Genomic DNA, 22,608 nt, shown 5'->3' on the forward strand with positions numbered 1-22,608 from the left:
ATAGTGTTTTTTTGTGAATGAATGTATGTGGGTGTTTATTAATACTATATATATATATATAAAATATGTATATGATATAATAAAGGAAAATATTTATAAATAAAATAGCGTAAAGTAAAAGTAAAAGTAAAGAATATGTGAAGAGATAAAAAAATAGAAAGAATGAAAGAAAAGAAATAAGCGGAAAATTATCATAGATAAAATATATAAAATATAAAGAGAAAGAGAAAGAAAGAGATGGGGGGGACGCAGAGAATGCATCTATTCACATGACATAGTAGAGAGAGGAAGATGGCGCCTTTGCAAACATCCAACGATCTCTTACTCCATTCATGTCAGTATCCTTGACAGAGTAAAGAGATGTCGGGTTGAGTAGCCCATTATCCATGCTGCCGTAAATGGAGCAGTCTGTTTCAGAGCAAGGTTCCTGGCTGTGGATCTTCAAGGGACCCATTTCAAAAGGACTGATGCCAGAGTAACTACTTCTTCTATCAAACAAACGATCGCTTCCCACTGGCAAGAGTGGTTTGGCATTCATGGTAGGACTGGGTGATCTAGGGAGTACCCCACAGTTGTTTTCCCATCGGACTGCCCCGCCTGTCCACACACGTACCAAGTTCAAGAAACGTTCCTTGTCTTCATCTGTAATCGTGGGTGTCTCTATTTCAGGAGCATAATCTTTTAATCCAGAAGTGTCAGTATTCTCTTCACCAGATCTCTTCTCATCAGGGGTCGTTGGAGACTCAGTCGTCCTTTTAGGGAACTGTCGAACAGAGAGACTAGAGAGTCGGGTGGGAAGAGTTTTTCCTGTAGTACTCCGAGGTCTATTGGAATGAGATGAACCGGCCGGGGTGTGTTTTTTGATTGCTGTTGATGATATACGCTTAGGAACTAAGGCTTTCAAGCGCGCAAGCTCAGGATCACAAGATTGGTTTGTCACATTATCTTCTTGTTGGGCAGGTTGAGCAAACACCTCTTTGATCAAATGCGGCTTTCCCCAAGGAGAACTAGTTGGGTGTTTGGTTAGGTCTGGTGCATTGTTTGCAAGAGTAGGAAACTCTTCCATTGTGTCGGATGGTGGTAATTTAGTGAGGTCTGTACAACTATTATTTCGCAGCGCCTTGGCGGGTCTTCTAACGTCAGTATGAAGAGCACTGCTGTCTGGCGCGTGCTGAGAAGGGTAAGGTAGTCTTCTGGGTGAAGGTGATGATGCAGATGGACGTGGTGAGAGAGGGTTATTATCGTCAGTTTTGACTATAAAATAAAACGAAAAGCAAAACAAAATAAGCAAGAAAGAGAGAGAAATAGATAATAAAATAATAATAAATAATAAATAATAAATGGGTTTAGAAGAGGTTCTATTTGAAATTAATCAAACGTGTGTTAAAGACCATTTACCTGCAGTTCTTTCAGATGCAAGAAGAGACTTGTTAGTAGGGTCTCTTGGAAATCTATCCTTTAAATCGCTTTCTCTATGGGTTCGTTTTCCAAAGGAAGAGAATGCAAGTGAAGTTGTCCTCAGACCGGGTTTCTCGGTTGGAGAGAGTATCCAGCTTGGGGCAAACACATAAGCAGATGGACTAGCTGAGCGACTGCGTATCGATAGTCGCCGGTCTCTCTCTGGCAGGTGCCCAGAGAGCGGATGTTCTGGTTGTTTTTTCGAATCAAACACTTCATCCACAGGTACCATGACAAATGAAGCAAGTGGATCGTTCCGGTGACTCTCGTACAGGATGCGCTACTGCAAATGACAATGTAGGACTGATGCCAGTGTGAATGAAGGGAAACAAATGAATGAAAGGGAAGAGTATTATAAAAGAGAATGTGCAATAAGAGCAACCAGTAAAAAAAAATAAAAAAATAAAAAAATAAGATAGACAATCAATAAGATAGGCAGATATGCAGATAGACAGATAGACAGACAGACAAATAGATAGACAAATAGATAGAAAGACGAACTACACAAAATAAGACACGATTCTGATTATGTAGTAAAAGTAGACGAGGAAGAAACTGAGCCGAGATGACTAGAAATGAAGATAAAGATGAAGAGGATTCGAATCGCTCTCTTGGAATAGAAGTGCAAGGCAATCAAGAGAATGGCACTTGCCAAAGGGGAATCAAGTGTTTTACTGTGGACTGTTCAATTAGGAGCAAAGTGACGGTGTATTGTTTTTGTGAAGTAAAGAGAGAGCGAAAGGATCATAAAGGAGAGAGAAAAGCAAAAAAAAAAAGCAAGATTGTCTCACCCAAAAAAAATAAAAAATTAAATAAAATAATGAACTATTTCTATTTACACCTTGGTTTGTATAAATGCACGAATGTGCTTCCTTGTTGCGTCATTGGATGCGTCGACTGCATATTGACCTTCCAGACGTGGAAGCCGGTCTACTGAACACGTTTTAGCATTATATAGATAATGCACCTATCTTATAACTCATTATGTATCTTTGAGCTTCTGTACATGTGAAAATATATCATTTATTTATTTAATATTAAAATATTAATTTATATGCGGTATATATACCTTTATATGTTTCTCTTACTCTTATTCTTATTCTAGCTATTTCAACACATTTTATTTATTTCACACCAGTATCCAAATAGTCGAAATTGTGGATATTCCTTTTGTACACATATGGCAGTACAGATAAAACCACAATCAACTTTTTGTCCAGTTTGATTAAAAGTGTCTTTTCTTTTTTTCTTTTCTTTTCTTTTCTCTGATGTTTTAATCGCCGACTAAACGTCATCTAGCTGCGTCAACAAAAAATAAAGGATCAAAGAAAAATGAAAAAAGAAAGAACCCTGCCCCCTACCAAAAAAAAATTCTTTCCTTTTTGTATCATGTCACTTCGAGCAATTCAGGCAATTAGACCTCATCTCAAGACAAACCGACCAATGGTTGGCCTGGCTGCTATGCAGCTGTCCGGAAAACAAGCATTTGGATACTCTACCTCTACAGAATCTGAAAAGCTCATCCCCACATGGGATGACTACTTTAAGCTGCGCAAGAAGCGTCGCATGTTTGAACTTGCTGCCTACCCTCCTAGCACAATCCTTCCTATCATCACCACAGGAGCATACTGCATGAACCTTCAGGTCGATCCTACCGAAACCTACCTTGGCCTTGACCCAGTCACTGGTCTTGGTCTGCTTACTCTCAGCACAGTAGGTTTATTACTTGTCAATAACAATGACAACAACAACAACAACAACAAAATATAAAAAGGGGAAACTAGATAATTAATGAGTTAAGCCACGCTATTTATTTCTAGGGTTTCTTTGGTTTGTTGCTCGGTCCTCTCTTTGGTGATGCTTTGTTCAAGTTGACCAACCGTAAGGTGACTGCTGAGATGGAGGCTCGCGACAAGGCCTTTTATGAACGTATCAAGAATAACCGTGCCGATGCACGACTCAACTCTATTCGTAACCCTGTTCCTGACTACTATGGAGAAAAGATCCAGTCAGTGGCTGATTACCGGGCATGGTTGAGAAAACAGCGCGAGCATTATAGAAAGGGAGTGTTTGGTGGAAGTGTAGAGGATGATAACTAGATATTGTATAAAATGTGCATTCAGGGCCCTTGTGTCTTTTGTTGTTTGTTTGTTTTTTAAAAAAAAATCGACCTTTTGTTACAATTGTCTACACAATAGGAGATACATTTGTGTCGAATATTCTGCCTTTGTTTGTATAGTAGGTGATACAGCATCACTAGAGGAGTACAAAAGGGACAGACAGTTACCCTACACACACACACTGAGTATTAGTCGAAATAATTATGATTTATTATTATTATTTTAAATACCCACAAACGCTTTCTTGTTTTTCAATTTTAGTAAAACATGTTTATCTTGTAAACTAATGTTAGTTACTGTAATGCAATAAAGACAAGAAACACCAGATCAATACCGAGATTATTTTGTATTAACTAGAACCTGCAGAAGATGTAATTTCTCATTATTGTGTGTAGGGACATTGTAAATGTTCTCAATCAATCTAATATTATTAGATAGTTTCATTTAAGTACATACATTGTATTCAGAATATCTTATTTAATATCTTTTATTTGCAGTTTGCAGTTTGCAGTTTGCATTGTACAGATCCGCCAAAAAAGGAAGGCATCAAGTTAAAAACGAACAGTTCAAATTTTCTTTATGCTTTTTATAGAAGGCTTGGTTTTATTAAACCCCAAATCTCTACTACTTTTTCTGGTAGCATATGATAGCTTAGTTTTGGTTGTCTGACAGGCGTTAAGTGTGTATAAAATATAAAGATCCTCCAAAAAAATGTTCCCTATAACTCAATTCCATATAATCGAAATATCTTCACCTTATCTATTCACAAGAAAAAGAAAAGAAAATGAGATATAACGATTACTAACAAAGGTGGGCTCAGAATTGTTTTTGCATAAAGACATGTAAAAATAGCTGTCTCTTCCTTTCTTCCAATTTTAATTCCAAAATATGAAAAATATAAAACCGAATTTTTGAAGTCTTTTTAATGAAGCAAAAGGTGAAATCCATTAGATTGGAAAAAGTTCGGGATAAACTATTTGTTCTCCCAGGCTTATTTTCAGATTCAGTAGTAATCAATATTTTTATTCACAATAGACTTAAGCCTAAACATGTTTCAAATACTTCTTTTAATTAATAAAGAAAAGTCTGGTAATTTGATATACGAATTACATTAAAAGTTTTAAACATTCATATTTATTATTGTTTTCATAAGGAGACCATTTTCTTACTCACTCCCGATACGGTGGGTTAGGCTTGCTGAACAATTGAGCTTACTTCTTTCCACTAATATCCCACACTTTGGCATACACAAATACTCTGTCTTTCTTAGAATTAGTATTTGGCTCAGTCTTATCAGTGGATAACCACAACCTAAACCCATGTGTAAAACATAAGATATGCTCGTTAATTGTGTGTGTTCTTGTACCAAATGATATGAACTTCTCTATTGCAGTCTAATTATTACCTTTAACAATCTCGAAATGTTGGACTCAACTTCCAAAAATATTCTTAATAAGCTTTATTAAATTCTTTAGTTATAAGCATGGCCTTCGTGTTTCTATTTCCAAGTTGATCAAACCTGTTCGCAATAATATTAAGTATTTTACCTACTACTAGGTCAAAAGTTTCTGTGTGAATTTCATCCATTGTAAAAGATTCTTCCTCACTAATATCGCTATAAATGGGGTGGTACGGTATGTGCTGCTATGGGTCAACACGACCATGATATCCTTCAAATACCGTGCTTAAGATAGTTAGTTCGTTATATTATATCCTGTGTAGCTTTCAATAGATCATGTTTAATTTACTAGTATAATAATAAAAAGACATACAACAGCTATTAATAAAAGAGTGTCATATCTTGATCTTTATCTTACTTCTACTGTTCTGACAAGCACAGGATTTAATTAGAAAATACTGCAATTGGACTAAGTCTACATCTGCTAAAGCTCAAATAAACTCTTTTCTGTTATAATCGGACTCCAAAAACTCTATAGTGTAGCATAGAGCATATGAGGTACAAACTACAAGAGATATATTCTAAAAAACACAACCTAAAAAAATCTAAGCTCGTATTTAGAAAAACCTGCAGTTGTAACTCTCTCTCTTAAAAAATACTTATTATCAAATATTGTTCTCTTTACTCTACTTTTTCTGCTTTTGACGATATATGGTTTGTATGATATATTGTCCTACAATTGCTTTGGTCTGAAATGAAATTATAATAGCAAGTTATTTAGTCCATAAAAAACACACACAAATTCGAAACCTTCCTCATACTTTGGCTCCCCTCTTACACCTAATCTTTATATTTATACATGTGTAAATATATCTTGTTATTTTTTCGGTATATTTAGGAAATGTATAGGTTTTATTCTATTCACCAGTTTGGTGTAAATATAGGCAACGGATGTGCCTCTGTGTTCAATACATATTTATCCAACGGCACTACATCATCCGGGCTGAAGAGCAAATAAAGATATTTAAGAGTCTCGGCCTGAGCAAAAGTTAGTAAGTGGAGAATTGGGCCTAAATAACTTTCTTACCAAGAAGAATGTATCCATACGATTTTCTTTGGTGGCTGGAACTTTTGTAACATCCTTCAGAGCTGCATAACCACCCATTGGAAGCTTAGCATGTTCCTCGAACGCTTCAAAAATCTTCCATCCCCATTCACTGAAACAATAGTGCGCACATTAACTATTAAGCTCTTTAACCTTTTTTTTTTCTGTTAACTTTTACCGGTATTTCTCTTCTCCAGTAAGTCTCCACATTAAGAATATACTCTCCAATGCTTCAGGACGTAACAAATTGTGTCTGTCCTGAAAGTGAATAGCCATATCGGCACCATTTGGCTCAGTATTCTCGTCGTCGTTGAAATAGACAATCTCACTGGCAAGTCCAGTTGCTGTCATGCTGTACATTTCATAACACGTTTGGGTGATCTCACGGCCAGTTTCTAAATCTCGTTTGTTTCTTCCCGTCAAAGGTGGCAAGTCGGCCAACGCAACTCCTTCAGTAGCGCCAAGTGCGTAGCTGCCCCCCATAAAGCAAACCAAGTGATCCATTTTTGGGTGAATATTTCCAGGTTTACCATTGAGTAACTCTCCAATATAGAGTAGATGATTTGGGTAGCTGCGAGCCAACAGATTTTTTTGAATGCCATCCACAGCATAGTCGTACATCTCACGGTAGTGAGGTTCTGTCTTTGAGGTTTGGAGGTATTGCTTAAGCAAGTATTCTGAATATATATAAAGCAAATGTATAAAATAAACTATAAATGTTACATATACATCACATACCATAGTAGCTATCACCACGAGAGCCAAGTCGAATCTCACTCGTAGCAAATGTACCATCCAAGGGACTTTTACACAATAAATTTTGAGTTTCTTTTTGATTTAAACAAAAGAGGAAGGGGTAACTGCTTTGTACATTACTCACTTTATCAGAATAGGTACGAGACCATCCGTAGTATCGCCTTGCTGAACAAGCTTATCCATATGTTGCATTACACGTTCTGCAGCAAGTCTATATTTGGGGTCGCCTGTCAAATAGCTCAAATACTTGAACTCTAACTGGATCGTTGTAACTTCTGCCGTACTGCTTGGTACATGATATTTGTAGGCCAGACCGGTCGAGAGGGTTACACTTGCATAGGGAACCCCTGATTCCGTTTTAAATGCTCCCATTAGTCTATTTCCAAGGTCTGTAGCCTTTTCAAGGTATATAGGGTCCTTGTTAGACAAATCGTATGCCGACAAAAGCCCTCCGAGAATTCTTATCGTTGTTTCGAACAGGTTGACATCTTGGTTCTTGTCAAAACTGAGTTTTGTAGCAACCCATTCGCGCCCTTGTGCGTACTCTTCAGTAAGATTCATCAGTAGCATGGTGTCCAGCGAGTCTACGATCATAAGACCGAGTCCTCCCGGAGCCCAATCATGCCCATTATGAGTAAGGGGTTGATATTCATCTTTTCCAAATGCATCCATGACATAGCCTTTCCAGGCATGTTTAAAAGCCTCGACGATACGATTCTGACGATATATTGTCTGAGAGTCGTCTTCGATAATTGAAGGGGTCTTTTCAGGTTCAGGGACTTTATCTTCAATCGAAGGTTCGTTTATTTCCTGTTCCGGGATTTCATCTTTGTATCCTGGCAATACACTCGGAGGTTCTTCTACAATAGTACTAGGCCTCTTGTAGGCAATATCGATTGGTTGGTCTTCAATTGCACTTTGGAGTCGAGTCGAGTTATAGCCGTAGTAAGTCAGGCAAAGACATGTCAACAAAAGTGCAAATACAATTGTACATGATAGTCGTCTGTGCTGATGAATCAAATCAGATTGATTCGAAGAAAAAAGTTGATGATGGTAATGGTACATGAGTCAACTAATTGACCTAACCAAAGAAGTATTTTCTTACTTTTAAAAGTGATTTTTTGAGTTCAGTTCTGTCGTACTTGTTGTATTTGTCGTCATCGTAACTAATCTGTCCATTACGCATAGTGCGATGAGTTGGTAACATGCGTTGATCTCGACCCTTTTAATCTATTAAAGCGTACAAGCATTGTTCGCCCTCACATAGGAAAAAAAATCTAATAATCTTTCATCCCAAAAATAGGGAGTTTCTGTGACGTTTTGTTACCTGATTGGGCCTGGGCGATCAATGCAAAGCTTTGCTAATTCTTTGCGTTCCTGAGAAAACCAGCCAAGAGTCTTTCAAGTGTGTCTTTTGATATTCTTCATATTTCTTTCTTATTATCATTATGACTTCTTATCCAACCATAAAAAATCCATTGATTCCGAGCCCACCTCCCAAGCGGATGTCTCGTTCGCGGCTTCTCAATAGCTTTTCTAGTTCTTCAACAATCAAGGCATCCGTGTCTACTAGTACATTTTGCAAATTCATGAGCAAATCGCTCCTGCAACTGTCCAATGCAAAAGTTGGCGTTTTAATGACCCCTACCAGGCGAATTATGCCCACACCAAATCCACCCTCATCCCATTCGGACTTGGTTTTGGTCGACGATAAAAAGAAGAAAGACATGTTTGGAAAGGTCAAGTCCTCTGTGGAACCAGTTGTGCACTACAACGGACCATGTTACACGATTGACCAACTTGCGGAGGAAAAACTAGCGTGGATAAGAGAAGAGCATACTGCGGGATTTCTTGGTCAGAACTTAAAGAACACCCTGTCCGATTATGGCCGGTTTATTGTGCTCTGTAAGCCTTACGCTTCCAGCCAGATAATGTAAGAAATGCTCTCATTCACGTGGATCTACATTCTGATATTGGTTACTATGCATTTGATTTAGTACAAACTCATGCCAGATCGTTAAGAAAACTCATGGTCCAAAAGCCATGTTCTACTTGAGACGTACTGTTTTCTGCCCAATTAATTGGAGCTCACTACGTTAAACAAGTCTAACCTTCTCTATATAGTTCTTCAGGTCACAAATACCGATTCTTCAAAGTGTGAGTGCATTGATATTTATTAAATCTCAAGCCTTATACTGATTCCAGATATATATATATATATATATATATATTTTGTTTTTGTGTATCATTTTCTTATACAAAATCTAGCCTGCAAATTTCGCTGTAGTGTTCAAGTTAATCAAGAGTTTTGTATGAGCTCATATGCCACGAGCGAGAAACGTGGAAAGTCAAGTACTGAAGCCAATTTCGACGAAACATTTCTATTGCAAGTATCTGTGATATTTTTTTATTTTTCTTCACAGCATGATTTTTCATAGACATATTTTTAACACTCGATCAGTGATGTGAGTGAGCCTACTACGGCCACAATCAGTCTATACACCCAACCACGGTCAGCTAGCCTTTTCAACCTAAGGGGAAGAGCTGACGATATCTGCGTTGGTGAAGAGTCATTCCACATCACCCTTAATCCAAAAGAAAAGCATTTTCAGCGCTTTGATATCCACGACAAATCACAGCCCAACAAGTATAGCTCATACCAAGTGTTGGCTGTGTTTGGCATGTATATTAGCCAACGATCGCAGGTCTTGATTAACGATACAGTTCTTATTGCTGGATATGTTACTGTTTATGTTCAAGGTCCTATGGCGCCTGTATGTACTTTAATTATATTCTCTCTCTCTCTCTCTCTCTCTCTCTCTCTCTCACAAAGTACTATGGCTTAGAAAATATTTCTAATATTTGCGGATAAACTTTATTATACAGAAAAGAGAACGTTTTTGGGCTGTATTGCGTGGTGTGAAACTCGAGATGTATGATTTTGAATACAGAGAGGTATGATAGGCTCAACGCAAAAGGTCTATGTAATCTAACATACAAGCTTATAATAGGCACGTTCAACTCGTTATATTCTACCTCTTGATACACTTGTCGAAGCATTCTACCCTAATCTGAATAAGGATGATAGGCATCAGATGATGAATGAATCGCATTGCCTTGCCCTACAGTTTTCTGAGAACTCTTTGAGTCCTTATGATGAACAAAATCTTCAGGAGAATTTAGATTCTTTCGAATACCGAATGTATATGCTTGCTGATACTGCCGAAGGTTCTCACGATTGGCTCAATGCTCTCAATTTCGCAGCCTCCATATTTGATGAGCTTCACAATGAATCACACGGGAATATGGATAATGGGTCATTTACCAACAGTCAAGACAGCGATCTTGGGATGAGTTATTCTATATCATCTTGTACGGATCCGAATAATCTCAAAACAATCCCTGCCCAGTTTTTATGGTGAAACATTCATTTTTTATACATATTCTTTCTTTTTTTTTATTGTCGTCTTGCAGAGTGTACTCTTTTCTACATTTAATAATTTAATATCAGAGAATTATCAGGAATCTTTAGATGCTGTACTTTGAATAAACATATGAGCTATTTTAATATAAGACCTTTTATATTATGAGCATAATACACATTAGATCTATTTGGACTTATTGCTCAAAATTGCGTTCAGAGTGCGCAAAAGTCCCTCTTCTGTACTACTTTTTACAATGGTTTGATAACCTTGGCAAGATTTCTTATCTTTCACGGACCAAGAGAATGCTTTGCTCCAATCATGGTCGTCTACGTTCAATGTCTTACTTATGCCGTGAGATTCACCCGTTTCGGCCCAAAAGAATTGATCAAACATACAGGGAAGTATGAGTTGCGGAACCCCGTAGGTCGCCATTGATCCAAATGTCCCTGCTCCTCCATGATGCAAAGCACCGATATTTCTTTTTCTTGGAGCCTCAACTTTGTTTTTGTGAACATCTATCCACCAGGTGTCAAAACATTTTTTTGGGAATCCATAACGAATAGCAGGTATAATAAAATCGTGTGGAATATCCTCTAGGCAGATGTGAGCCGTATTATACGTAGCAAAAGAAGGATTTTCGAGGCAGGCCTTGTGGAGAGGGGAATTGGAGGTCATCCACCATATAGCAGGCAGCTTTAGTTGCTCTAAGCTTTTGCCTATTAATCCTACCAGTTGGTTCAACCATTTTGGATCACGGAATTGGGGAAATAGATGCTCCATCGATCCGAAATGAATAATGATCACAGAATCCATTGATTGAATAAACCTCTCTATATCTACTAAACATTCTGGGTTTGTTCGCCACAAGTCTTTTGAAATATCACGAAATATGTCAGGATCTGTCCAAAACCCTCCCAAGATTGTTGTATCCGAAATATCGTCAAGAGGGTCAAAAGCGTAAATCATTGTGGTAGGGATTGGCAAGCATACTTCGACTGAGCCACTGTCTGTAATGTCCACAAAAGGCATTGTTGTGAGCCCAAGATACTCTCGAAAATCGCCTTGATCTTCTAGAAACAAACGCCACATCCAGTGTACTACGTGTCTCCAATCCACTGTCTCTTTATTTGGATGTGACAAAGCATCAGTGAGTTCAGGTAAAGAATCACATAGCTCGTTCTTGAACTCGGGTGGCATTGGGAAGCAATCAAGTGGGAAGAAAGATACTCCAATGCTTGGCACTTGCAAACGCTCAGAGATCGACCAACCTTCAATAGTGAATGTTGAGAATATTATGAGCGTAGGTTTCAATGAAAAGCATGCATCCCAAATTGCATTGCGCTCCTTTTCCCTTGCAATATCTTTTTCAGTCTCGTCAATAATGTAAGTAGACGACGGGAGTGGATACGTGTTAATCTGAAATTGGCTCAGTACGGACAAAAAATTCTTTAAAAGATCCTTAAAACACACAATCGTGATGCGATCATCAGGCCATTTTTTTCTACGATCTTGGGTGTCAATTCGATTCTGCTTAGTGATGTAACTTGCCTGTGATGAGCAGCTAAAACAACAAATGGTTGCAAGTCACCGCGGGATCCTTAACATGAATGTCAGACAGAGTGCTATTTTGTTTTTGTTTGCTTAACGATGTACCAAGGGACAAGAAACAGATGTGAGCCATTGTGTATATATAAAAATACTTATAACAAAGAAAGACAGGAAGAATTTTGTACAAAATTTGTACCTGATATGAAGTATTATAAACCCGAAGAGTCTATAGACTATTGTACCTATCTCTTTATTTCTTAATCTTTTTATGTGGTAATTAGAGCATATACTGATAAACCTGAATTGATGGGTAAAGCTCATTGTGTAATTGATCTACTAAATAAGTCAATGTTTTGAGATAACTTATTGAATCCCAAACATTCGATTGATATTCTTCCAGTCAAACAACCTCTTAATATTGACACATCGTAGGTCAGCTATGTAGTGTAAATGTCCAACTTAGTAACCAAAAAAAAAATAAGGGTAAAAAAACAATTTTATTAAAGAACAAACGAGAAGAGCTATTTTAATACTTTGTTATTTCCATAGCTACATCACCACTTCTAAGCTAACTGTGATGAGCGATACAAGAAACGCCAGTGGATAAAATCTACCTTGTCAAGAGGAACAATACATATTTTCCATCTTTAGACAGACTGGTTTAATAATGAATTTTAAGCTTTTTTTTTAAAAAAAAAAGAAACTGCCAAATACATACACTCTTAATTATGATGAGTGCCTTGAAGGCCTATGATATTGCCGTTGTTATAGGTAAATATATTTTTTGTGCTTTATTTTTTTAGCACTCATGTAGTAATATATATATTTACAATATTAGATTTTGGAACTACTACATCTGGTTTTAAGACATTAAGTCTCGATGATCTTGAGCCTTTATATCTTGATACTTTTTGGCTACACGATATAAGAGATTTAGATGATATTTTATCAAGCGAAAAAAGAAAGAAAGTAAGATGACTATTATTTAAGCTTTGTATTTTTTTGTAAATCTCACTCTTTTATTTAGTATAGACATAATACTATATATATATAAACAATTAATAGTTTTTATCCGAAAACAAAAATTTAAATGTAATTTGAGCATTCTGATAATCTATTCTTTTTTTTCTCTTGAATATTCTATGCGTGTATAAATATATTACTATAGCTGGGAATATGAAGAAATGCTATCAACAATATTTTACAATTCCTCAAGGGACTATGATCAAGGAAGATGGACAGAATTTTAGTTAGCAAGAGACCCCAACTCCGGGTATTATATGCTCAGAATTAAACTATGGCTAGACAAGACTGTCAAGATCTTCACAAATTGGCGTACAATATGACACTGGCAAAAAGTAAAAGCCAAATAAAAGAAAGAAAAAATGCTATCAAAAAGTAACTGAATGAGTATGTGTATTAGCTAATCCAACTAAATAAAGTTTTGTGTATGTATTTTTTCTTTAGTCATATCTTGCTACCTTAAAATAATGCGTAAAGCTATTCATAAATTAATACCTGAATTATACACCACATGTACCAAACATGCTAAGTACAGATATTGTATGTCTGTTCCAACTATATGGTCCAAAGAATCGAAGAATATTATGAGAGAAGCTGCTATCATGACTGGTTCTATTACAAGATACAATAAGCCAGAAAAATTATCGATTGTTGATGAAGCTGTGGCACCATTTCTGTATTCCGAGCGTATGTAGCCTGAAATCAAACTGGTAAATGATAGCCTTTACATGATATGCGATACTGGTAGTAAAACCGTAGAACTTGCGACATTAGAAAGAGACGATTTATCAGAAGAAGAAAAAGCTTAAAAGAAGTTATCATGGCAACTGGTAGCTCGTGTTGGGCAGCTTTTTCGGACTCTTGGTTTATAGATTTATATAATAAACGAAATCAGAAGGGCATGTTCAGCTTGAATTATGCCGCAGGTGTTTTTCCATTTAGTCTAAAGGTAAATAATAACAATAGTAGACGGAATAAAAAGGTTTTTACTTGATCCTAAGCTGTGATCAGATAATATTAATATATTACTTTTATCTTTAATTTTTATATACATATAGGCATGGTTTGATGGTACCAAACCAAATGAATATTATATGTTTGGATTTGATAATATATATAATATAACTGCTACTAGAGTCATAACAGCAACTGAAGTTCGCACAAAAGTGTTCGATTAAATAGTAAATCAAGTATTAGAACTTATTGAGAAACAGTTTGCACAACTTGGGGATAAAGTCCTGGATGTTATGTTCATTACTGGAGGATTCGGACAGTTGCCGTACCTTCAGAAGCAAATTAAGTAAACTTTTGGGAGTCTAGTCAAGAAGTTCAAGGTTATTGAAAGCGAGAATATGGCTGTAATGAAAAAAGTTGCTTTTTGTTTGATTTGTTTTTTTTTACTTGTAAAACAAGGGTGTTGAAGCAAGGAATTTGAGCATCTTTATTCACTATCAAATTTCAGACTTTAGCCTTGCCAAATAACTTGTTATATGCTTTTGATACTAAACTTTGTGAAGTAAGGAATAGAATATTTAAAGTGTGAAAATAAATAAAAGGATGTTGTCTGCTATAAAGTAAAAGGTACACTCTAGAAAATAAAACATGATTCAGTGTATGTACATCTTTTACCATATGTCCTAAAATACCTGGTGCTGGATATTAAGATAAGTGATACTTTTTAGGGTTTCCCTTTTGAATTTGCACTATAGATAATTTGGCATAATCATCCGGAAATTCCATTTATACAAATGTCCATATAGTACACATCACAATGTCAGCCATTATATATATATACAAGCCTGTATTCAATATAAAGAAAGTACAATGATGTAGTTAATACTAGTGAAAAAGTACTATTTTGTAAAACGATTCTTTTAATTAATATCTTATAAAATCAACCCAAATATAATAGCAAATACAGTCATTATATATTGATTGGTTCACTTGCAATAATGCAATTGAAAGTACCTTTTAACTCTCTTTATTTTTTATTTTATTTCTCTAAATATTCGGGTAGTAGGACTGTTTTAAAAGGAGTTATTAAATAAATCAATTATTTGGATTCCACACTGAAAGTACAAAAGGTTACATAATTTAATAAATATATATATATGTTTTTTAAAAGCTTATATTTCTAGCAAGAAGAAGTTGTGTGTTAAATAGATATTAGTCTTTACATATAGACTTTTTAATATCTCTCACTCATAAATAAACAAATCCTTTGAGAGGCTTATATATATCACATGCTGATAAAAGAATATGGGCGCATTTTTTGTTCAGAACCCGATGTTTATTTTATGCGCCGTGACTTTTACTTTTACGCCCAGATGGCTTTGAAGAAAAAAAATTTTCTTTTAAAACGAGGGAGTGAATGGGATTTTTTAATTTTCTTCTTTACTCGCGGTTTGTATCTTCTCCATTTTAATTGATACAGTAAAATCAGATATTATCATTCTATCTTGTACAAAGATGCAAGTCAATAATAAGCTGTGGTCCCGGTAATTATGCTTAATTATCGATGCGGTATAGAGCTTGTCAGTCTATGCCTCGCGTATTTCGTAGGGATCTGAGGGTTTTCTGCCATGCGTGTTCGATGTTAGATTGTAGTCATCTCAAGTCTTCTGCGCATGACGTGGCATTTGTAAGTGGCCTTAATTTCTCAACCTCGGTTGGGGAGGAGGTCCTGTTGCATAATCTGATTGTAATGTCGATGGCAGATGCTGCTTTTTTTCTCTTATACAAAACGTGGGAAACTCTGAGGGTTTTCTGACTTAAACGCTTGGTGGGACGTAGTGGCGAACACACCTTACACTTTTGTGTGCTAGCCAGTGGCTCTATCTGCCCAGCGGCTTATTAAGGTGATAATAATCTCCAACCGGGTCTCTCTCGTTTTTGCGAGAGAATCTTGAGCTGACCATACCTCAAGATAAGCAATATTTTTATTTATAGCAGGTATGTAATAAATAAATAAAAACATTCATTGACAATATACTAATCTTAACTTTTTTGAATATTTAGATAAAGTAAAGCCAAGGTACCACCTTGAACCCGCTCAGCAAAGCTCTAGGCTTGAGTGTTCACCGACTTTAATTGTTTTTTTTTTTTTTTTTTTTAATTTTTTTTATCAATATATAAAAGACCTTAATAAAATCAAAGTTACATATACTTTATTTAAACAAATGAAGTGAAATAGTATATAATATTATTATACGCGTTTTTGAAATCTATCTATTAAGGTCAACTCTAGTTTTGAATTACTCTGTCAAAAGATTAAAGACTCACAATCTAAATCGTTTTGACACCCGCAAAAAATAAAAGCATGAGCATTGTTTTCTTCCTCATTTTAATAATTTAATCCAACATGCAAGACACATCATCAGAAAACACACATGTTCCTTTTGAAAAATAGGATTCCTACTAAGACGAATGCATTGTATACATGCATTAAGCAGATGTCAAAGTAATTCAGATTTCATGGGCTGTTGGCATGAGCCTGCCTAATGTCAAGTACATCATTAAGAGAATAGTTAAAATAAAATCTTCAGACCTAAGAAAGCGGCTTGTAGGACTTAGAAAGATTAGTGAGAAGACAGTAATATAATTTGTGCAAGTGGTTCGAAAGGACCCAATTTGCCGCATACTCTAGGCGAAGAGCCTCTTTAAAGAAAATAGAAATATTCATCTGTAGAGAGACAATTATCAGATATCTCGTCTGTTTAGGCTTTGGCTCACATATTCCAGATCATAAGCCAACCTTGCCAAAGAGTCAATGAAGGGGTGTAATTAAGCTCAATTCATCACAATTCATAATCAAATGTAACGATAAAGGGGCCAAAGTTATCAGAAGAGTTGACAATGAAGTATTCGGGATTGTTTAGGAGTTAATATCTCAATATTGGTAAAAGTAAATACTATAAAGTGTTATTTATTTAAGACATAAAATAATATTGTTTTTATCTGTTACTGTTAAAATTCTTGTTGTGTAATGGTTGATTTACAATGTATGAGTGTGTAGTGTACGTGTGCCAGGTGTATAACAGTTCCGGAGATTGTTAGCTTACCAGGTTCATTAGCAAGAAGGAACCAATGTTTAGTTGTGGAGTCTGTTCTTCACTCAATTGTGGTGTGTATACCACAACTCTAAAAACGACTTTTAAACAGAAAATCCGCTATACATATAAATTGACAGCAAAGCTCTTTTGTATGCATAATAAAGCTGGTAGGGCATGTTACGATCCACAATTTAAAAGTTGTTTGGTACTAATTACTCAAATATTGATCAAAATGTCAATTTATTTCACTCTAAAAATGACTTTTAAACAGAAAATCCGCTATACACATAAATTGACTAAGCAAAGTCTTTTTGTATGCATAAGTAGCCTGGTGAGACATGGTAAGATCCACAGTGTTAAAGTTGTTTGGTATTAATTGCTCTAATATTGATCAAAATATCAATTTACTTCGCTCGGAATGACTTTTGTGGTATACACACACCACAATTGAGTGAAGAACAGACTTCACAGCCAAACATTGGTTCCTTATTGCTAATAAACCTGGCAAGTTAACAATCTCCAGAACTGTTATACACCTGGCACACGTACACTACACACTCATACATTGTAAATCAACCATTACGCAACAGGAATTTTTATTACGAGGATTTTAATAGTAGCAGATATAAACAATATTATTTTGTCTCTTTAATAAATAAAACTCTCACAGTATCTAATTTTTTTATTATTGAGATACTAACCCAATAACAATCCCGAGTACCTCACCAAGAACATACGCCAGGTTTATTAGCAAGAAGGAGCCAATATTTGGTTTCGGTATGTATATAATGCCAAATAAACTTAACACTGTGGATCTTACCATGTCTCACCAGGCTACTTATGCATACAAAAAGACTTTGCTTAGTCGATTTATGTATATTGCGGATTTTCTGTTTAAAAATCATTTTTAGAGTGAAATAAATTGACATTTCGATCAATATTAGAGCAATTAATACCAAATAACTTCTATACTGTGGATCTCACTGTACCGCACCAGGTTATTTATACATACAACAGACAGTTGCTTAGTCGATGTATATGTATGGCGGATTTTCGGTATTTAATTTGTCGTTTTGCTCGAAATTCGTTTTTTTCATAAAACACAACCAGCGCACAGGGCACTCGCTATTTAAATATTTTTATTTTTTTCAAAGTGGAGATTAAGTATAGAAAGCCAGATAAAGATGTGTCTTCCCTAGCCAATACAGTGATTTTTTTCAGAATCTTTTGCGAGTAAATGTGTGTTTAAACATATTCTTTGTTGCTTTTTGTAACTGTTTAATAGAGTCGGTGCAGAAACCCACAAGTGTCTTATAAAATGACATATCCTGATTGGCCTAATTTATAATGTCTAGTATATATGTTCGTCGTACACATCTTTTTTTCTCTTTATCGCACTCCTCTCAAAATATTTTTAAACGGAATGCTTCTTTTGTAAGATCGGTAGTACTTTGGTCACAGAAAAGTGAATATGGAATGCGGGGAGACTGGAGGACTTCTTTACCACTTTTTTTTTCAACACTTCTTTAATACCTTTTCTTCATACAAGGCAAAAAGCCATCTTGTAAAGCTTCTATGGGGCTCCATCTTATCACTATCACATGAAAATAGATGTGACTGTCCATCTCATCTAGAAAAAAAGAAAAAAAAACTGGCCAAAAAACTATAAAAGAAGGGCCAATCCGTCCAAATTTTCAGATTTTTTTCTTCACATAAAGGGCTAAGCGGGAAAGAGGGGCGCTAAGATTGCGTCTACTCGCCTAATACTGCACTTCTGACCCATTAAGACTGCAAAGTTTTTCTGGCAGATAAATAAGCGCGAGTAGCGCCGGCACGACTGTGGCATTGGCAGTTCATCGCATTCTTCGCAGGTGGAGGTGTGGTGGATAAAGGCTGATACGTGGATCAGGCCATAAATTGGACTATCTTTTTAGTCCACCCATTTATAAAATAAATGAAAATTAATCCTTTCAATTAACGAATGGTGAAAATCAATTCACTAATTAATAGAATCATTATTATTATTTTTCCTTTTGATCATTAAATAATAATTATTCCTTTCATTAATGATTAGTGACTTTTGTTTATTTATTTTTCATGAAATTATTATTCATATTATTATTATTATTCATATGAATATTAATGCTGCTAATCCTTCATTACATTTCAATACAAAAAAATTACCATTCACTTCATTGTTCATTCTCTTTTGCATGTCAGTGACACCAACCAAGTAAGAGGCGCTTTATTTTTATTTGAATTTATGCGACACCAAGATGCACAGGCCACATCATCATACTATCTTTTCATTACAATCCAAATTACATTTGGTACTATTCAATGAACATTAACCTGCAGAGATTACCATCAAGAGACAAATAGGTTTGACACAGCTTAAATAACAGATTCTTAATGCAGTCAAATTACGCACTCACATAAATATGTTGTATAATGTATTTATCTATAGACTAATTACACGGATTATAATTAACAAAAGTAATAAATCACTTTTGACACTGACAAATGATAAACTCTCATCCCATTCAAACACACACATACACACACATTTAAGTTTATTTCTGCCTTTGTTTGTGAGCTGATTAATTAAAAAGTTTACCTGATAAACACGGTAAAGTCTAACTAACAGTCTGCCAAGTTTGGAGAAGATTCACTGTATTATACTAATCACAAACACACAATGTACTTGTGCTTGTTTTTTTTTTTAAAAAATAAGCAGCTTCTTTAAAAAGGGATTTTTGTTAACATTAGTAGCTAATTGTAAAATAATGTGCAAACAATGTGTCCCATTTCATTAATTCATTTAATGATGTTTGAAAACAAAGCAGAAAACAAAACAAAAATGAGTCTTTTCACAACAAAACGAGATAAAAATGATGATTATGAAAGGTCGTGTCATTGCCTTTGTAAAACAGCCAGGATACAGTTTGTTTCTTTTTTGTGCTTATACGTGGGTCTGTGTGTGTGTGTGCGTGCCTTTATTTCATTTCTTCTTTAAGAAGAGTAAGCTGTAGTATTCTGGTTACTTTATGTTGGCAGAACATATAGTGTAGAGATGTTCTTTTAAATTTGTAGGCTGTGTATAAGCGCCAATTTGAAACATATTTCTCGAAGCCGGACAGGCGTAAATAGCAACGGTCGAGCCACATACACAATGAGACATTTTCAAAATTAACTTAAAGGTGATAGCTATCCCACATGATAGAAGCTATTCAAACAGAGTTGAATCTGCTCTATAGTCGCTGGAAAGACAGTACCTCGTTATTAGTCTAATAACTACATAAAGGTTTTATCAAAGTGGTTACCAGGGCGACTTTTTCTTTATACAAATGCTACTTTCGTTTTAACCCACGTAGCCACTCTTTTCGCCGTCAAGGTTCCAACAGGTTGTCAATGAAAATACAGTTCAGAGATTCACGACTACCATAAAATCTTCAATTAATGATATGGTTAAGTTATTTCCTCCGTGAAGAGCATCTTAAAGTACTTGGGGTTGTTTATAGGTTAGTGTCCCAATATTAAGGAAAGTCGATGCGTTATGCACACCACAATTGAGTGAAGTACAAGCTTTATAACCAAGCACTGGTTCCTTCTTGCTAACGAACCTGGTAAGCTAACAATCTCCGGAACTGTTACACACCTGGCACATGTACACTACACACTCATACAGTGTAAACCAACCATTACACAACAAGGATTTTAACAGTAACAGATAAAAACAATATTATCTTATGTCTTAAATAAATAACACTTTATAGTATTTACTTTTACCAATATTGAGATATTAACTCCTAAACAATCCCAAATACCTCACCAAGAACATACACCTGGTTCATTAGCAAGAAGAAACCAATGTTTGGTTATGGAGTCTGTTCTTCACTCAACTGTGGTGTGTATACTACACAATTATATGTAAGAATTAAGCTAATACTGCATGCGTGGATGTATGTATAGACAACCTAATACAAAATGCTTATTTTGCTTGACAGCATTGTATGTATATGATGACGATGTCACAATACCAGAGTTTGCTGCTCCCGAAGAGATTGATCTAGTTGCTATCCTGAATACCAAATTTAAGTTTTATAATAGAGACAATGATAATGGAACTGTCTTTTGGTCTGGACAAGATTGAAATCAAAGTAAAGATTTCAGGCAGAATCTTTTTGAATATATCACTTGTGTGGGATATCAGTGGAGAAAAAAAATACTCGACTCTATAAGCGAAGCAAACCCTCCATTTTCAGTCAGGATAAAAAAAAAAGATGTTTTTGATGGAATAAATATTAAGGGTTCTTCCTTGACCTCATGCTAATGTATATGTCGATTATGTATTTGAACCAAGAAACATATTGAAACAAGTTCCGAGTAAATTAATATATACTCCTGTAATAAACTAGGGTACTATGGTCCTGCCACTCTACTGCTAATATTTATGCGTGTGTTTGTTTGTTTCTTCTTCTATTACTATTGTCATTTGAAACAAATATATGAGCATTCTTTTCCAAAAATCTATTCTCTAGTTTGTTACTCTACTCAAGACAGTTATCAATAATACTGCAAGATGTTAAATTATTTCTTGCTTGTAAAACAAGGGTATTGAATCAATGAAGTTGAGCATCTTTATTTACTCTTAAACTTCATATTTGAGATTTGTAAAACAATTTGCTATATGATTTTGAGACTAAACTTTGTAAAGTAAGGGATAGAATATTTTTAAAGTGTAAAAACTAAATAAATAATATATATATATTTGGAATACAAAAGTAGCATGAAAATCTTGGTATTAAACTTGTTTCATGTTTGATTGGTATGCATATATTTATTTACATGATGGAGTATAATTGACCTCAAGTATGCTTACTGAATATATTGATTTTGCTATTTTTCTTTTCTTTATCTTATACTTCTTTAACATTCCAAAATAATATATATATAATAATAATAATACTAATTAAATGTTACAGTTATTGACATAAAAGTATTATAGTTTTAGAAAACAGAACATTTCTTTTGTGCGCGTCTATAGAACAGTAAATATTTGGAGTACAACTTTAATGTCTGGTCTTGTGTTCTCTACCATGTCTTACAGTATCGATTTTCTTTTGGAGATTTGTTTTCTTCAAAATACTCACGATTATCCTAACACAGACTAAAGAAGAAGAAGAAGAAGAAACCAAGGAATTTGTGTCCAGATTATTTTTATTTTTATTTTTTATATAAAAGGCTTTGTTGAATGAATAGTCTAGATCTATAGCAAATAGAAAGACAAAAAGGTTTAGTGTAATGATAGTTATGGTAAGAATAAAATCATACAGACTATAACAAGATCTTACCCAAATTTGATATTGTTATATTTGAAACAAGTCAACAAAGAAATTTTGAAACGACAATGTGAAATATACATTATAATATTTGATTTTTGTTCGTTTAAGCTTTCTTCCAAGAATACTATTGTTATTGTTATGATTCATTTCTTTGGTTAGTTTAATATCAAAAATAAAACTAATCGATAAAATAAAATATGATAAAAGGTTAGAATAACAAATTGATTAATCTTGGTGATGATTGATGTTGCTATAATAAATAATGCAAATATCACAAGAAGAAGAAAAGGGATATTTTTCTCTCTTTTGGATCAAATAGAAAGAGTCAATTGACAAACCACCTCCTTCTTCCCTCCTCCTTTTGTCCTATTTATCTG

The 22,608-nt window shown here is 35.0% G+C and overlaps 8 protein-coding genes across 8 annotated transcripts; 4 read left to right on the top strand and 4 right to left on the bottom strand.

The window, feature by feature from the left end:
- Nucleotides 1-13: 13 nt before the first annotated feature.
- Nucleotides 14-2,211, bottom strand: PHYBLDRAFT_182204 (hypothetical protein). The gene is made up of 2 exons (XM_018438590.1): nt 1,399-2,211; nt 14-1,254 (listed from the first exon to the last, which is right to left on the bottom strand). Exons 1-2 carry the CDS (start codon nt 1,688-1,690, stop codon nt 266-268), a joined length of 1,281 nt encoding a protein of 426 aa, XP_018289337.1. The 5' UTR covers nt 1,691-2,211; the 3' UTR covers nt 14-265.
- Nucleotides 2,212-2,919: 708 nt separating this feature from the next.
- Nucleotides 2,920-3,557, top strand: PHYBLDRAFT_114607 (hypothetical protein; the record flags this gene model as incomplete). Its single annotated transcript, XM_018428403.1, has 2 exons — nt 2,920-3,171; nt 3,279-3,557. 2 exons carry the CDS (start codon nt 2,920-2,922, stop codon nt 3,555-3,557), a joined length of 531 nt encoding a protein of 176 aa, XP_018289338.1.
- Nucleotides 3,558-5,826: 2,269 nt separating this feature from the next.
- Nucleotides 5,827-7,899, bottom strand: PHYBLDRAFT_126060 (glycoside hydrolase family 47 protein). Its single transcript, XM_018429075.1, has 5 exons — nt 6,963-7,899; nt 6,821-6,885; nt 6,261-6,759; nt 6,065-6,194; nt 5,827-6,015 (listed from the first exon to the last, which is right to left on the bottom strand). Exons 1-5 carry the CDS (start codon nt 7,508-7,510, stop codon nt 5,899-5,901), a joined length of 1,359 nt encoding a protein of 452 aa, XP_018289339.1. The 5' UTR covers nt 7,511-7,899; the 3' UTR covers nt 5,827-5,898.
- A 387-nt stretch (nt 7,900-8,286) lies between these two features.
- Nucleotides 8,287-10,260, top strand: PHYBLDRAFT_170671 (hypothetical protein; the record flags this gene model as incomplete). The annotated part of the gene is made up of 6 exons (XM_018436403.1): nt 8,287-8,771; nt 8,836-8,933; nt 9,107-9,185; nt 9,300-9,612; nt 9,725-9,793; nt 9,850-10,260. 6 exons carry the CDS (start codon nt 8,287-8,289, stop codon nt 10,258-10,260), a joined length of 1,455 nt encoding a protein of 484 aa, XP_018289340.1.
- Nucleotides 10,261-10,404: 144 nt separating this feature from the next.
- On the bottom strand, nt 10,405-11,105 carry PHYBLDRAFT_159394 (glycosyltransferase family 1 protein). The gene has a single exon (XM_018433980.1). It carries the CDS (start codon nt 11,074-11,076, stop codon nt 10,447-10,449), a length of 630 nt encoding a protein of 209 aa, XP_018289341.1. The 5' UTR covers nt 11,077-11,105; the 3' UTR covers nt 10,405-10,446.
- Nucleotides 11,106-13,108: 2,003 nt separating this feature from the next.
- Nucleotides 13,109-13,529, top strand: PHYBLDRAFT_66431 (hypothetical protein; the record flags this gene model as incomplete). The annotated part of the gene is made up of 2 exons (XM_018441641.1): nt 13,109-13,169; nt 13,279-13,529. The coding sequence occupies 2 exons, from the start codon at nt 13,109-13,111 to the stop codon at nt 13,527-13,529; spliced, it is 312 nt and encodes a 103-aa protein (XP_018289342.1).
- A 5,077-nt stretch (nt 13,530-18,606) lies between these two features.
- PHYBLDRAFT_147801 (hypothetical protein) lies at nt 18,607-19,089 on the bottom strand (the record flags this gene model as incomplete). Its single annotated transcript, XM_018431953.1, has 2 exons — nt 18,607-18,812; nt 19,071-19,089. 2 exons carry the CDS (start codon nt 19,087-19,089, stop codon nt 18,607-18,609), a joined length of 225 nt encoding a protein of 74 aa, XP_018289343.1.
- A 688-nt stretch (nt 19,090-19,777) lies between these two features.
- Nucleotides 19,778-21,039, top strand: PHYBLDRAFT_170674 (hypothetical protein; the record flags this gene model as incomplete). The annotated part of the gene is made up of 4 exons (XM_018436404.1): nt 19,778-19,810; nt 20,261-20,353; nt 20,686-20,816; nt 20,859-21,039. 4 exons carry the CDS (start codon nt 19,778-19,780, stop codon nt 21,037-21,039), a joined length of 438 nt encoding a protein of 145 aa, XP_018289344.1.
- Nucleotides 21,040-22,608: the final 1,569 nt, after the last annotated feature.

The sequence above is a fragment of the Phycomyces blakesleeanus genome (genome assembly GCF_001638985.1).
Source record: "Phycomyces blakesleeanus NRRL 1555(-) unplaced genomic scaffold PHYBLscaffold_16, whole genome shotgun sequence".
Taxonomy (NCBI): Eukaryota; Fungi; Mucoromycota; class Mucoromycetes; order Mucorales; family Phycomycetaceae; genus Phycomyces; species Phycomyces blakesleeanus.

Bases quoted from the DNA above. Each gene is read 5' to 3' on its own strand.
- PHYBLDRAFT_159394 (XM_018433980.1), bottom strand. From the start codon at position 11,076: ATGGATTCTGTGATCATTATTCATTTCGGATCGATGGAGCATCTATTT.
- PHYBLDRAFT_126060 (XM_018429075.1), bottom strand. From the start codon at position 7,510: ATGGATGCATTTGGAAAAGATGAATATCAACCCCTTACTCATAATGGG. The intron at 6,886-6,962 runs GTGAGTAATGTA...ATTGTGTAAAAG, and splicing joins CTCGTACCTATTCTGATAAA to TCCCTTGGATGGTACATTTG. The intron at 6,760-6,820 runs GTATGTGATGTA...ATATATATTCAG, and splicing joins TCGTGGTGATAGCTACTATG to AATACTTGCTTAAGCAATAC.
- PHYBLDRAFT_182204 (XM_018438590.1), bottom strand. From the start codon at position 1,690: ATGGTACCTGTGGATGAAGTGTTTGATTCGAAAAAACAACCAGAACAT. The intron at 1,255-1,398 runs GTAAATGGTCTT...TTTATTTTATAG, and splicing joins TGCATCTGAAAGAACTGCAG to TCAAAACTGACGATAATAAC.